This window comes from Mastigoproctus giganteus, chromosome 9, assembly GCF_048544385.1.
Source record: "Mastigoproctus giganteus isolate SK-2022 chromosome 9, ASM4854438v1, whole genome shotgun sequence".
Classification (NCBI taxonomy): Eukaryota; Metazoa; Arthropoda; class Arachnida; order Uropygi; family Thelyphonidae; genus Mastigoproctus; species Mastigoproctus giganteus.
The window spans coordinates 63107181-63123932 of NC_143583.1; the positions used below are offsets into that span (position 1 = coordinate 63107181).

Here is a 16752-nt window from a genome sequence, read left to right on the forward strand (position 1 = left end):
AAAACCATATAACATACAACAAACAAACAAGCACAGACCAGGCTGGGAAAAATTCTACCCTTGAGCCTTGCATAATCTCTCCAGGGCTGAATTTATTGACAAGGCTCTCATCATATACTCCCTCCTATGGGCAGAATTGCAGACACTTTCAAATTCATCCCTAATTCGTGGCTTTTTTTCAACAGTGACCTGTACTTGTTAAGTAATGCCGCTGCTCTCCTACTCTTAATATCATTAGTGCCAATGTGTACAACCATATCACCTTTTGTGCATCCAGGAATTAAAGAGCTAAGGATTTAGGCTGTTTTAAGCTGCCTATCTCAAAAGTAACCCTTTTTCATCATTGCAATTTATTTGATAACTTTTTTTTTTTTTTTTTTTTGTCCTGCATGTAAGAAATTAATAAGCTTTATTTTGTAGGCTTAGAGTTAATCCTTAGGCAAATGTTGTTTAAAAGTGAACATAATATTTAATCTTTAAAAATATTCTTCAGTTAGCAACTTTGACTTATAATTAAAATTTATATTCCAGTTATAATTTGAAATTGACAAAAGATTAGTTCTAAATTATAACTGGAATATGAAATTTTTTTATTCTATCTAAATAACGTAACTGATGACTAAACTCTATTTTTAATTAGAGTTCCCACCATGTCATGCTGGTCAGTTTCGTTGCTCAAATGCGATTTGTATACCAACTCGTTGGCGGTGTGATGGACATGCAGACTGTACAGATCAATCTGATGAAGTGAACTGCAGTATGTATATAATATTACTTTTTAGTGTATTTTTAAGATTCTCACTTTTAAATTTCATGAAATTTGGATTTTATGAAGTCATTGCATTTTTTATGATTTATTTTTTGACTAGGCAGCGTAATTGATATCACAACATATTATCTATTATTATTATTATGCTCTGTGTAAATATGCAAATTTATTAAAAAAATATTTAAAAGTTACAATTGTTCATGATAGATATCAGTCTGGGATAATCTTTATCACTAGAATCATTGAAAAAAACATTTACTTTAGTAAGAATTTTTTTCAATGTAATTTAATAATTTTTTCAAATGTTTAAATTTTTACAAATGTTTGAAAAATTTTTACTGGAATTAGAAGCTTTACTAAAGCAGACTTGAAATTTAAAACTAGACATTCAAATAAACTAGTAAGAATTCTTAAAACTTGCAAAACACTTGAACTGGCTACTTTTAAACTTATTCACAATTAAGTTAAAACTACACAAGGAGTTTGCTTATTTTTTAAAATATGCATGGCTATGAATGGTGCCACTAACTTCCTTAATCTCTCTACCAAAGTTTGATTACTGGAACTTATATAGGGTGTGGTAAAAGTGCGTTGTCATAAGAAAATTTAATAATAATCCTACTTACAAAAGTTTGTTGCTAATATTTTCTATTTGCATTGCACTCTGAAGTGGTTTTTCTTCATTCCTTTGTGACGTTATCTTTCACTTGGTTGACTGTTTGAGGTTTTATTTTGGTCTGTGTGTTTGTGTGTTATTATTGTTAGTTTATTTTATATTTTTTTTTTCCAGATTGGTTATTTAATTGGTCATGGCTCTTCTTTATATGAATTTTAGGATCTGGGAATGCAAAACGAAGTTCAAAATCCAAATTTTTACAAAAGATTTGATTTTTTTATAAGGATGACTCGTCTTATCAGAAATGTACGTAGGTACTGACCAGAGCTAATTTCCTTCTGAAAAATGTTGGTTTAGTTGGCAAAATGATTCAAGCAAACAAATGTTAAGTACCATTAAAAAAAAAAAAAAAAAAACCTACAAGATATAATCCATATAGTCTAAAGTTGCCTAAAGCCTTAAGTTTTATTGAAATGTCACAATTAAATTGAATACACCTTGATTTCAATATTTAAAACAATTTAACAATGTTTACACTTTTTGTATTCATTGTCACAAAGTGACAATGAATACACTTTTTCTCATCTTACAGAGAATATTAGCTCAAGTTAGAAGTTAGTTACAATAAATAAGAGCTGAGTTACAATGTATAATGACTGAAATCAGAGGTTAGTTACAGTAAATACTACCTTGAATTTCAGTGAATACTAATCATGCTGCTGTTAGAAGTTAATTACAGTCAATATCAGTTATGTGGATTATCCAATTTACAATGATATTATTATAAATATTACTATATTACTATGTAAGATAATGTGTAGAGTTATTCTTCAATATCAATATCAATTTGCAGTGATATTGATATTAATATGAGAGTTAATAAAGCACAGTCATAAATATTCTCTCAATTCCCCCACCCAATTCATCAGCTCAACTCAGTCTACCTCCAAACCTAATATAGAAGTCTCCTCTGAATGCAACAACTCACTTCTGCATACCATGGCACACAACATCGCACATCAAACCTTTGATAATCAATTTAAAAAGCAGACTTCTTTTTACCATAAGAAATAAATATTTTAGAAAAAGGTCTCAACCTCACCTCAGTTGCAACCATAGAATTCTTGGGATTCTTCACATTGACATCAAGGAACTTTCTCTCTTCCAGCAGAAAAAGACATGCTGAACCTTATGACATTGATATTATCAAGTAGTTCAAATACCAGGAAAAAGTTCTAAAAAGGTCTGACATCTCCAAAACAAGAAGCAGCACCAAGCAAATACCTCAAAGAAGATTCCTCAATCCATATATCCAAAGCAAACAAAGGCAATGCCACAGTCATTCTTAATCCGGAAGAAGACCACCAGAAAGTCCTGGAGCATGTATCAGACCAAGTGATTCTGTAAATCTGTTAGCAAAGAACCCTCAAGATCCCTGTATATAAAGATAAATATTAATATAAAATATACTTCTACCCCTAGATCAAAAGAAAGATAGACTAAAACCTTTTCAACAGCATTGTTCAACTTGAATAACACTGTTGAAAAGGTGTCATAGTCCACGAACCAGGTTTCCCAATCAAATCTATAGTAAATGGAAGACTCAGGAAAGAAAATGTCTGGGTAACTCTCCAAACTCCTTTCCAAAATTTTATCCAGGTATATGCCCTCTTGATTCACAACTTGGCAGAAGCTCTCCACAGACTCCAGGCTACATGCTCCTTCACCCAGAAGACTACTTAGTGTCATTTGATGTTGAATTGATGTACATCACTATCTTTCCACAGGAACAGAAGCTTTTCAGAAACCCAAATCAGCTACCCAACCTCAGAGGTCCAGTGGTCTCCTACAATTGAACTTAGATTGAAAAGCCTTACAGAAGACTAGAAAAAAGAATGGATGAACACAATAAAAACATCCAATATATAAGAATCACCAAATTTGAAACTGCTTCCGATGCTTTTTTCTGAAGAGGTTCATGGGATTTTTCCAACAAAATCATCCTAACAACCTTGTCATTCTCTAAAAAAACTTTTAAAGAAGCTTTCTTCATTAAATGTTTTGGAGTTTCAGTTAACCTTTGATATAGTGTACCATAATCTATTCCACATGGAAATCTTTAGAAGAAGATTCCAGTAATTCCAATCAGTACTTGAACCAAATTCATAGATGACCCTTCTGGGACCTTACACCCCATCATGGTTCCCGAACCATCCAAACCTAAAGATATCACAATTTTCTTCCTTATTATTTGTTCAAAAGCTGTTGTAATATTTAACCTTGCAGTGGATGCTGACTTGTCCAAAAAAAAAGTTTTCTGCATTTTTTGTTGTTTCAAGATTAATGACTGATACTTTCCCTACCTTCTTAAATGTAGACCCAATTTTACTGAAATTGTTTTTGAAGTGATATTTTACAGTTTCACAGAGTAATTGTGTGATAACTAGATAGATGCAGCATGACTCTTTTTTTCAACTTTCAGATTTCTCAAGCATATGGAACCCTACATGTGATGCTCCCATTTTACCCTGCATTGAATGATTGTCATTCTAGTTCATCCATCTCCTAGAAGTGGCATTAGTATAGTTCACTTTCTAGAAGTAACAAATGAAACCAGATTAAACAAATTAAGCTGGATTTAAAAAAAAGTAGTTTCCATGTCATTATAGTTCAAGAAAACATACCAGTTACACTCTCTGAATAAAGCATAGTCTTAGCCTTGGTGGGGAATAATTAGCTGAAAACCAAGTGATGAAAGTGATTAGCTGAAAAACTCATGAAAGGGCTGTTCTTTTCATCCATCCATCCTTTTGATTGTTTTCATGAAGAGCTTGAAGATGTGAATAAATATTAACTCCTCCAGTTTTCAGTGGGTTTTTTTTTTATATAAAACTACTGAATCTTTTTACAGTAGGCCTTAAAGTATTTAGATTCTAATCATTATATATATACAGGGTGTCTCAAAACTATTGGTATAAATGTTTAGGGGAGGTAGGTAACATCTAAAGGAATGTGAATCGCATAGGAACACATAACCGGAAACGTCACCGTAAGTCGGTACACGGCACTGTTCATCAGTTCGCGAGAGGGAAAATTTCTGGTTTACTCATTCAAGCAGTAGTCGCCGCACGAAGAGCATGCATCGATATACGAACTGTGAGCTGGCAGACATGCACCTAGTGTATGGATTAGCAGAGGGCAATGGACGAGCCGCTCAACGAATTTATGGAGAACTCTTCCCAGACAGACATGTACCGGACCACCTTTTGTTTGCGCATGTGCACCAAAATTTGTGCGATTATGGATCATTTAGAGGTAACAGGAGTAGTACGGGCAGACCACATTCGATGCGAACTCCCACCATGGAAAAAACTGTGTTCAATGCCGTCCAGAATGATTCTACTACCAGCACACGTGCCGTTGCCTCTGCCTTAGGAGTGTCTCGTTGCAGTGTACAGCATGTCTGGCACGACGATTCCTTACACCCCTTTCATCTCCAAAGGGGTTCAGTTACTGCTCCCCCAAGATCATCCTGCACGTGTGGCTTTTGTGCAGTGGTTTCTCCAAGAAAGTGTTCAAGACTTGAATTTTACAGCCTACGTTTTGTTCACGGATGAGGCTTATTTCACTTGGAAAGGCTTATTCAATCAGCACAATGCTCATGTGTGGGCTCCTACCTCCCTAAACGACAACCCACACGGTGTGCACCCCATGCGGCACAACATCGCTTCGCAATAAATGTGTGGGCAGGTATGGTTGGTTGACTGCTTAGTCGACCCGTACCTGTTACCATCCCGCATGAACTCCGCTAAATATCAGATCTTTCTTGAACACGTTCTACCAGGGTTACTTGATTATGTTCCAGCAAATGTGAGATGCAACATTTGGATTCAACATGACAGGGCGCCTGCCCATTATGGAAGGTGTGTTCGTGACCATTTGAACAGGCGTTTTGAGTGTCGATGGATTGGCCGTGGTGAACCTGTTGCCTGGCCCCCATGCTCACCTGATTTATTGAGCTTTGATATCTTTCTGTAAGGAGCTCTCAAATCTATCGTGTATGAATCGCATGTGGAGACTCGTCTGCGCTGCTGCTACTGTCAAAGAAACTCCAGGTGTGTTCGACCATGTCCACCAATCCATGCTGCATCGGTGTGACGCATGCATCGAATCTCATGGTGGAACCTTCGAGCATCTGTTGTAACATCATGAAATGCATCCATCTCATACTCCATTGTTAATATTATGTCAAACAAATGTTTGCCACTAATTACTGTCTTGTGTCATTTCTGCTTCTTGTACCTCTGCTACTACTTTCCCGTGACGTTTCCGGTTATGGGTTCCTATGCGATTCACATTCCTTTAGATGTTACCTACCTCCCCTAAACGTTTGTACCAATATTTTTGAGACACCCTGTATATATATCAGGAGTGCATGACAGCCCGAGGCTTAACCGACCAAGACACCCAGAACTGCACTTTATGGTGGGAAATAATTCCTAACAAGAAATAACTTGTAGGCTGAGGAAACCCATTGTAAATGGAAACACTCCTCTTGAAGAAGAAGATATATATATATATATATATATATAATAAAATAAAGAAATAATAATGGAGAGAAAGAGAGTAAGGAGATGAACAAAAAATTCCTTTCCCTCTTTCACTCATTTTCATTTATATGTATATATTGAATAAAATAACAAGAAACTGGAAACGAGTAGGTAGAAAAATGGAAAAAAGAGGAATAGTCTAGTGAAATCAAAGGCAGCAAATTCCAAACCTATGCAGAGCATGCACAATAAAGTGAAAAAAAAAAAAAAAAATGGGGGAGATAGAGTGTGACACAAGGGGAATGGAAAATAACAAAAAAATGTAATAAGAGTAATAGTCTGTGTGTGTGTGTGTGTGTGTGTGTGTGTGTGTGTGTGTGTGTGTGTGTGTGTGTGTGTGTGTGTGTGTGTGTGTGTGTGTGTGTGTGTGTGTGTTCACACACAGGGATTTGTTTTTTGTTCAGAAACTGGGGTGAACAGAGAGTGCACTATGCACAGAAGAATTGTCTTAATGGAGCATCCAACCGTCTATCCACAATTCACATCTTTTCATTCAAATTTTTTCATGCAACCTTGTCAGAACTTCAATGAAGTATGATTGACAGTCTGATTTGGTGGTACATATTCAGGCAAAAATTTCCTTTAATATTGAAGAAAACAAAAAGCATGTTTTTTCATTTTTGATTTTGATGTTCTTGCTTTTTTTATGGTCTGAGGGATTGTTTTGTCTTCCATTGTATTGACTGTCTTTTAGTTTCTGGGGTGTATTGGAATAGCAATTTACAATGATATTGTAAATTGCTTTTGTCAAAAGTAATTACAGTATTCAGAAAGTCTGGATCATCAGTTTTTCCCAAAAGATCTTCACAAATTTGGAGTCATTTCTCATTCTTTGATCTCCATTCAAAATTATTGGCACCATCTTGGCACACACTTTTCTTATGCCTAAATTTTCATTTAAAATATGTCTAACTGTTTCGGTTGCAGTCATTCTAATGCTTAAACAGCGATCACTTCTACTCAATATCCTTACCCAGTCCATATTTTCAGCAGTTTTCATGGATATTGTACAGCCTGGTTGTTCGTTGTCTTCCACATTCTCTCTTCCTTCTAAAAATATTTTAAGCCATTCAAACGTGCAAGCTCTTGGCATAGTATCTTCTCCATAAAGTTGATGTAACTTAACTTTCAGTTGGTGTTTTTTTTTAAGTTTTGTTAAAAATTTGAGGTTGGTTTGTTGTTTTATTCTTTTGTCTGTCATTTTTCTGGCAAACTGCAAAACACAAGATAATGAAAACCTGTCTTGCTGCAAAGCGAATGAGCATATTGGAACGTGACTTGGCAGACGACTAGGGAAAGGTTCGATTTCGAGTTTATTTGACATGCCTTTGTTTCAGAGCTTGCTGTGTAGTATCTGTGTGCATAGCCTTGTTATTTAATAGCCACACCTTGTACAGTAGGGCCCACTCATACAGTGGGTTAGGTTCCAGACCCCTGCCAAAAAGTGGAACGTAGCCTTTTTTTCAGATGTGAATGCATATAAAAGCCTAATTCAGGCTTAAATGGATGTCAGATGAACTAATGAACACATGACAGTGAAGAAAAATGCATGGGATACATATAAATTAACATGTGACACAGAAGCCTATGATAGATATAAGTTGATCTGTAACCAAGTTACAAAGGAGGTTAGGCAGGTGAAGGCAGATTATGAGAAATCTTTGGCAAGGGATGCAAAGAAAAACAGCAAGGAGTTCTTTACTTATGTAAACTCTAGAAGGAAGGGGATGAATCAGATTGGTCCACTTGATATCGATGGTTCAACTGTTCATGATCCTGCTCAGGTAGCTAACAAACTAAATCAATATTTTGCATCTACACATCTACATTCACACATGAGGAGTTATTCAGGAAGGGGAATGCCATAGATGAAGTAAACACTGGCAGTGAGCTAGATGATCTTGTAATAATTGAGATTAAAGTGGAGGAGAAAGTGTTGAAGATAAATACAAGAAAGGCACCTGGGGTGGATGGGATCTATCCAGTTATATTAAAGGACGCAGCAAAGGAAGTAAGCAATCCGTTAGCCATAATTATGAGAGCTTCCTTGGACTCAGGGGAGGTACCCACAGACTGTAGATGTGCAAATGTAACCCCAATTCACAAAGGAGGATCAAAGGCTGACACAAGTAATTATAGATCTGTGAGTTTAACTTCTGTTCCAGGAAAATTAATGGAAGCACTGGTTAAAGGCACTGCAGGACCATCTTGACAAGAATTCAGTTATAGCTCAGACACAGCATGGTTTTGTTAAAGGAAGGTCTTGCCTGACCAATTTGATTGATTACTATGATGTAGTCACAAAAGAATGGGATGCAGGGAATAACTTTGATATTATATATTTGGATCTTAGAAGGCTTTTGATACTGTTGCACATGGAAGACTGCTGCACAAATTGGAGCAGTATGGCATTGGTGGCAAATTGTTGCTATGGATAAAGGGATGGTTGAGTGGCAGAAGACAGAGAGTGGTAATTAATGGACACTGCTCATCGTGGACTAATGTTATTAGTGGAGTCCCTCGGGGTTCAGTGTTGGGTCCATAGTTGTTTTCTGTATTTATAAATAATATTGATGATGGTATATCAAGCTTAATGTCCAAGTTTGCAGACGATACAAAGGTTGGCAGGGTTGTTAAAGACACTACTGATGCTATGCTGCTGCAACAGGATCTGGAAAGGTTGAGCAGATGGGCTGAGATGTGGCAAATGAAGTTTAAAATTGACAAATGAAAAGTACTACACGTGGGAAACAGCAACCCCAGAGCAACGTATCAAATCTGTGGTACTATACTGACAGTGGTAGAGAATGAAAAGGACCTGGGGGTAATTGTGTAGGCAGATATGAAGTTCTCTGACAGTGCAGACGGGCTACAAGAGTAGCTCATGGTGTCTTGTCAATGATATACAGGAATTTTTCTAGCAGGGATAGGGAGGTGATTATTCCCTTGTATAAGGCAATGGTCAGGCCACACCTTGAGTACTGTATACAGGTCTGGAGGCCTCATTTCAAGAAGGATGTAGAGCTGCTGGAAACGAGTACAGAGAAGGGCAACAAGGTTAGTGAACGGAATGAAGGGTTGCTCTTACGAAGAAAGGCTTAAGTTTTGCAAATTACAGTGTCTGGAGACTAGGCATCGGCAAGGTGATCTGATAGAGGTGTACAAAGCCTTGAATGGTTTGAGCATGCTCAATGCTGATCGGATACTGCCTCTTGCTCAGAATAATCACTGAGAGGGCATAAATTCAAATTGAGGAAAGACAGATGTCGGATCTATGTGCGGAAATTTGCCTTTAGCTAGCGGATAGTTGGTTGGTGGAACAGATTTCCATCCCTTGTTGTGGAAGTTAATAGCCTAAATAAATTTAAGGCTCAGCTGAACAGGTATTTCGAATGAATGGAGGGGTGAAGTGGAAGGGTTTTTTTTTTTTTTTTTGGCTGATGCTGCATAAGCTTGCTTTCATGCATCATATGCCTCTACTAATGCTAATAACATATTTAAACTATCACATATTAAGTGAGCAACAGAGCTAGGACTCAAAAACAATACAAAAATCAAATGAATATACAGTACACACATTGCTTATGTTAATATTTTCTGCTATGTTAATATTTTACGAATATTATGTTAATATTTACGGATGTAAATTTGATAAAAATGAATATATTTAGCAATAGCATTAGTAGAGGCATATGATGCAAGAAAGCAAGCATATGCAGCATCAGCCAAAAAAAAAAAAAAAAACACTCCTATTTCATCCTTCCATTCATTCCAAGTACCTGTCCAGCTCAGTATTAAATTTATTTAGCTATCAACTTCCACAACAAAGGATGGATGTCTGTTCCACCAACCAACCACCCGCTAGCTAAAGGCAAACTTTTGCACATCTACCCTACATTTGTCTTTCCTCAATTTGAATTTAAGCCCTCTCAAATGATTATTCTGAGCAAGAGGAAGAATTCCATCAGCATTGAGCATTCTCAAACCATTCAAGGCTTTATACACCTCAGTCGATCACCTCGCAGGTGCCTAGTCTCCAGACACTGTAATTTGCAAATTTAAGCCTTTTTTCATAAGAGCAACCCTTTGTTCCATTCACTAATCTTGTTGCCCTTCTCTGTACTCGTTCCAACAGCTCTACATCCTTCTTAAAATGAGGCCTCCAGACCTGTATACAGTGCTCAAGGTGTGGCCTTATATAAGGGGATAATCACCTCCTTATCCCTTCTAGAAAAATTCCTGTATATCATTGACAAAACACTATGAGCTACTCTTGCAGACCATCTGCACTGCTCAGAAAACTGCATATCTGCCTGCACAATTAGCCCCAGTTCCATTTCGTTCTCAACCACTGTCAGTGTAGTACCACAGAGTTGATACGTCACTCTGGGGCTGCTGCTGCCCATATGTAGCACTTTACATTTGTCAATGTTAAAACTTCATTTGCCACCTCTAAGCCCATCTGCTCAACTTTTCTAGATCCTGTTGTAGCAGCATACTGTCATTAGTGTTCTCAACAACCCTGCTAACCTTTCGTATTGTCTGCAATCTTGGATTAGTCCACGTTTGTAGATGATACAAAGGAATTGAATTAGATTTATAATAATCAGAGAGGCTAGCTTTTGCATAGTTCTTTAGGGCCCTAGGATTTTATGAGTGATAAATCATCATAGGTTTTAACTTGAAATCACCAGCTGTATTAGCCCCTAACAAGAGAGTTAGCCTGTCTTAAAAAAAAAGAAAAAAGCTGAGTTAGGGTTGAATTTGAAAGTGTCTGCAATTCTGTCTAGACACGATAGAAGGGAGTATATTATGAGAGCCTTGTTGATCAATTCTGCCCTGGAGAGATTGTGCAAGGCCCAAGGGATAGAATTTTTCTCAGCCTGGTCTGTGCTTGTTAACAGGGATGGGATATACTTAAATAGAAAGGGTGCAAGAATATTTGCTGATGCTATCGAGGCAGAGTTAGGTGGGTCGGAAAACTGCTAGCTTGGTGGGATACACGGACTAATTGATTAACAGTAGCCGCTGGCAGAGGTGAAAGTGATTCTTGCACTACTTCTATTGAAATACAATTGAGCAGCAGCCTGGAAAGCAAGGCAATGGGAATTTCCAGAACTGCTTCGAGTCATAGTGGAACAAGTAAATACATGGGCTGGTTAGGGTAACTAAGAGTAGAAACAGGTGCATGTATACTTGCATGTACACCAATCTAGAAATATAGATAAAAAATTCGATGGGCTTGAAGTACTAGTCAAGACATCAAAGGCAGATGTTGTTGGGATACTGCTTATGTCACACAGACATAAGCAGTGCAGAACTGGAATTTGGGGAATTAAATGTGTACAGAAAAGATAGACAATACAGGAAGGGAGGAGGGGTTAAGCTGTTAGTTAAGAAACACAAAATCTAAGGAAGTGCATCCAATTGATGTGGATGGACAATGCAATGTTGAGCCTGTTTGGTTGTGACATAAGCACTGGGAAAGGAAAAATGAGAGTAGGTCTGTGTTATAGGCCTAATGAATCAGATGAGTATAATGACCAATTGTGCAGAGAAATAGAGTGGGCCAGTAAATTAGAGTGTCTTATAATGGGGGATTTTAATTTCCCAGATATTGACTGGAATTTGTGGGTTGGTCACTCATACCCTAGCAAGGCTTTTGTGGATTTATTGGATGATTCTTTTCTACAGCAACATGTTCGGGAGGTAACTAGAGGGAGTAATACTCTTGATCTAATTATCAGTAGTGATTCTTCATGCATCAAGAATCTGCAGATAAAGGAACCACTAGGTGGCAGTGATCACAATGTGCTGAAAGGGGATTTACTCAACGAAGTAACTACCATCAAGGGTAAAGGGAAAGGTTTTTGCTTTCGTAAAGGTGACTACGGTGGTCTGAGACAGTATTTAAATTCTATACAGTGGAACCAACTGATGATGTTACCAACAGCAAATTCAAAATGGGAAGCATTCAAAAAATCAATCTTGGAAGCTACTAGGCTTTTCATACCAACAATGAAATATTGTTCAAGATTTGGGCCTAAATGGATGTCAGACAGTGGCGTAGCTACCATGTAGGCAGGCAAGGCAATTGCCTCCAGGTCCGGGCCCTTTAGAGGCCCGGTGTCTTTGGCTGTCTCCTCTTTTTGCAATTGCCATTAATTAAGTAGGGGCCCGAACATGTTCTTTGCCTCCAGGCCCGAAAAAGGGTAGCTATGCTACTGATGTCAGATGAACTAATTAGACATGTGACAGAGAAGAAGAATGCCTGGGATACATATAAATTAACATGTGAAACAAAAGCCCATGATAGATATAAGCTGGTCTGTAACCAAGTTACAAAGGAGGTTAGGCAGGCAAAGGCAGATTATGAGAAATCTTTGGCAAAGGATGCAAAGAAAAACAGCAAAGAGTTCTTTACTTATGTAAACTCTAGAAGGAAGGGGATGAATCAGATTGGTCCATTAGATATCAATGGTTCAACTGTTGATGATCCTGCTCAGGTAGCTAACAAACTAAATGAATATTTCGCATCGACATTCAAACATGAGGAGTTATTCAGGGAGGAGAATGCCAGAGGTGAATTCAACTCCATCAGTAAGCTAGAGAATCTTGTAATAACTGAGAGTAAAGTGGAGGAGAAATTGTTGAAGTTAAACACAAGAAAGGCACCTGGATGGAATTATTCCAGTTATATTAAAGGAGGCGGCAAAGGAAGTAAGCAAAGCCTTAGCCGTAATTAAGAGAGCTTCCCTGAACTCAGGGAAGGTACCAATGAACTGGAGAAGTGCAAATGTGACCCCAGTCCGCAAAGTAGGATCAACTTGTTAAAGCGGAGACACTTGTTAAAGAAGCATTGCAGGATCATCTAGACAAGACTTCAGTTATAGCTCGGACACAGCATGGGTTTGTTAAGGGGAAGTCTTGTCTGACTAATTTGATTGGATACTATGATGTAGTCACAAAGGATGCAAAGAATAACTTTGATATCACATATTCAGATCTTAGAAAAGCCTTTGATACTGTTGCACATGGAAGACTGCTGCACAAATTGGAGCAGTGTGGCATTGGAGGCAAATTGCTGCTTTGAATAAAGGGATGGTTGAGTGGGAGAAGACAGAGAGTGGTAATCAATGGACACTGCTCTTCATGGACTAATGTTATTAGTGGACTTCCTCAGGGTTCAGTGTTGTGTGCATTGTTGTTTTCTGTATTTATAAATGATATTGATGATGGTATATCAGGCTAAATGTCCAAGTTTGCAGACGATTCGAAGGTTAGCCGGGTTGTTAATATACACTAATGACAGTACACTTCTGCAACAGGATCTAGAAAAGTTGAGCAGATGGGCTGAGAGGTGGCAAATGAAGTTTAACATTAACAAATGTAAAGTACTACATATGGGAAGCAGTAATCCCAAAGTAACGTATCAACTCTCTGGTACCACACTGACAGTGGTAAAGAATGAAAAGGACCTGGGGATAATTGTGCAGGCAGATATGAAGTTTTCTGAGTAGTGCAGATGGCCTGCAAGAGTAGCTCATGGTGTCTTGTCAATGATATACAGGAATTTTTCTAGCAGAGATAAGGAAGAGATTATCCCGTTGTATAAGGCAATGGTTAGGTCACAACTTGAGTACTGTATACTAGGCTGGTGGCCTCATTTTAAGAAGCATATAGAGCTTTTGGAACGAGTACAGAGAAGGGCAACAAGATTAGTGAATGGAACAAAGGGGTGCTCTTACAAAGAAAGGCTTAAGTTTTGCAAATTACAGTGTCTGGAGACTAGGCACCAGCGAGGTGATCTGATAGAGGTGTATAAAGCCTTGAATGGTTTGAGCATGCTCAATGCTGATGGGATTCTTCCTCTAGCTCAGAATAATCACCTGAGAGGGCATAAATTCAAATTGAGGAAAGACAGATGTAGGATAGATGTGCGGAAGTTTGCCTTTAGCCAGCGGGTGGTTGATTGGTTGAACAAACTTCCATCTGTCATTGTAGATGTTGGTAGCTTAAATAGATTCAAGGCAGAACGTGACAAACATTTGGAGTGAGTGGATGGGTGAAATAAGGGTTTTTTTTTTTTGGCTGATGCTATATAAGCTTTCTTTTTCATGTGCCTTTGCTAATGCTAATGCTTTTGCAGCTTTGAAGCCAGGCATTGACTTCTCCTCTTTAGCAGTAAAAGTCCTAGACGGCATCTTCTTCCAATATAGGGCCATTTCGTCCGTGTTGAAAATCTGCTGCTCAGTGTATCCACAATCTTCAATGATCTTAGAAAGCTCACACATGGATAACTTTCTGCAGCTACCATATCAGCACTAGCTGCTTCACCCTGCACTTTGATGTTGTGCACTTGGGATGGCTTCTTTCCTTAAACCTATTAAATCAGCCTCTGCTAGCTTTGAATTTATCCTCAGCAGCTTCCTCACCTCTGTCAGCCTTCATGACATTGAAGAGATTTAGGGCCTTATCATGGATGCTGGCTTGGCTTAAAGACACATTGTGACTGGTTTGATCTTCAATCCACATCAGTAAAAGTTTTCTCATGTTAGCAATAAGGCTATCACGTTTTCTTATAACTTTAGTATTCACTGGTGTAGCACTTCTAATTTACTTCAACACTTTCTCCTTAGTGTTCACAATTGTACTAACCATTTGGCGAGCCAAACCTAGCTTACGGCCTATCTCTGCCATAAACATAATTGGTCACTTAGTTTAATCATTTCTAACATGGCATTTAAAGTAAGAGGCGTACGACTCCTTTTTTTGTCACTAGTAAAAAAAAGTACTACACTTAGATGCCATTGTAATTAGCACAAAAATATTATATATAATACAAAATAATAACTTTAAAAAGTTTGAAAGTTTGAAAAATTACCAGAATACAAAGAGATGTGGAGCGCACAAGTGCTGTAAACAAACTGAACTACCAACAATAAAATTGCATGCGACGCTATTCTCAGACGCTCTGCTGAGTGTGTCATGTGCAAAAAAGCGGAAAAAGCGCCGAATATAACAAACATGGATATAATTGGAGACTGCCGCAATAGCGGAATGCCGTAAAGCTGGGCCCTACTGTATACATTTTTAATTTCCAAATTTCTCTGGAAGTTGGTTTATGTTATTTCCTGAACAGTAATTAATATTTTTGAACCTTATATTTATTAATTATTGAAAGTGGTAGTAAGATAAATAGGATTGTGCAGAAAGTATACAATTATTAGTTTTTGAAATAATTTTAACTTCATAAATAATTTAATTGCCAGAATGCAATAGTAATTAACACAACAGGTTAAGAAAACTTCTTTCACGAAAGCAATACTTAGGATATTTTATAAAATATTGGTGTAAATACACCATAGATAGCTCAGATGTGAAAAACTACAATCGTAGTGTGAAGGCATCGATTTAATTGTATCTCGTATTATGACTACCTTCACAATGAGTTAACATGTATTGCACTACCTTGAATAAGTAACGCTTCACTAATAGTGAAGACTATTGTTACTTAATCTCAGTGGGCACCGTTTCAAGGCTTGTTGGCCCATTGTCAGTGGGTGGGAAAGTACCCTGGTGTTGCAGTCATGCCAACCCAGTGCCAATGGTGCCATCTAGGTGGTTGTGCCCACTGAGAATAAGTAACAATAGTCTTCACTATTAGTGAAGCATTACTTATTCGAGGTAATGCAGTACATGTTAACTCATTGTGAAGGTAGTCACAATATGAGATACAATAGAATTGATGCCTTTACACTACGATTATAGTTTTAAATTTATGAGCTATCTATGGTGTATTTACACCAATATTTTATATTATATTTTAAGCTGATATCATATCATGTCTTGTGCATTTATATCTTAATTTAGGATATTTTAATTATTGAAAAATTCATTTTGCATGATACTTGAGTGTAGTTTCATAAAACAGCAGACTCTCGAATTACCAGGATTGGATTAACCGGGACACTTCAAGACTCCAACAGATTTAAAAAAGAAAAAATCAACCAGAAATCATAAAATTCGAGTAATAACTAGAATAGGTATAAACAGATATTTTGCAAATCAAAAATAAGCGACAGGAAGCGGCATTATAAGTCGTCATTGGGAGATTAATGTACCTATTACCCTGCAACCTCCCCCACCCCCCGCTGTCTTCATATACTCCACTCAAAAAAAAAAAAAAAAAAAAGAACAAATGTTTAGCTTATTTTATTGCATTGCTTCGATTGTTGTGTTCTGTCGCACTGCAAAAAGACAAATTTTGTTTTGTTATTTATGTCAGGGATGTCGAAATTTTTTTAAAAATAAATATATATATTTTTTTAGAAATCGCAAAAATGATGGGTAAACACAAAAGAGTTGTGCACGAACCATTATAATGTTGGTGACTAAACCATATACGACATCATAAAAAATAAAAGGGAAGCTATTAGATTTAAAATTGACATCATAAAGAATAAAGGGAATCATCGTACTAGACACGCGATTAGTGCGCGGTAAGTTTTTTCGTTTATTATCTGTCGCCATACTTTTTACATAGGTTGCTGAACATTTTTCGATACAGTAAGTCCCTGACTTATGTGACTTTGGACTTACATTAATTTTTTTTCACTCAATTTTTTTTTTTATTTTTAGGATTGTAAAATTTAAAACAGTAAAAAAAAAAAAAAAAAAAAAGCATTCAATAACGACGATCACGGCGCACTCAAATTGTACAAGTGAGATATGGAGTAACAAGCTAAAAAATGGGA

At 37.2% G+C, this 16752-nt stretch overlaps 1 protein-coding gene across 1 annotated transcript in view; it reads left to right on the forward strand.

Annotated features, from left to right (window-relative positions):
• mgl (low-density lipoprotein receptor-related protein megalin) overlaps positions 1 to 16752 on the forward strand; it is a 1043262-nt gene that overhangs the window by 133186 nt on the left and 893324 nt on the right. Inside the window, exon 6 of the mRNA XM_090381453.1 lies at positions 641 to 757. Coding sequence (XP_090237579.1) covers positions 641 to 757 — 117 coding nt within the window. The remainder of the gene's footprint in view (positions 1 to 640; positions 758 to 16752) is intronic.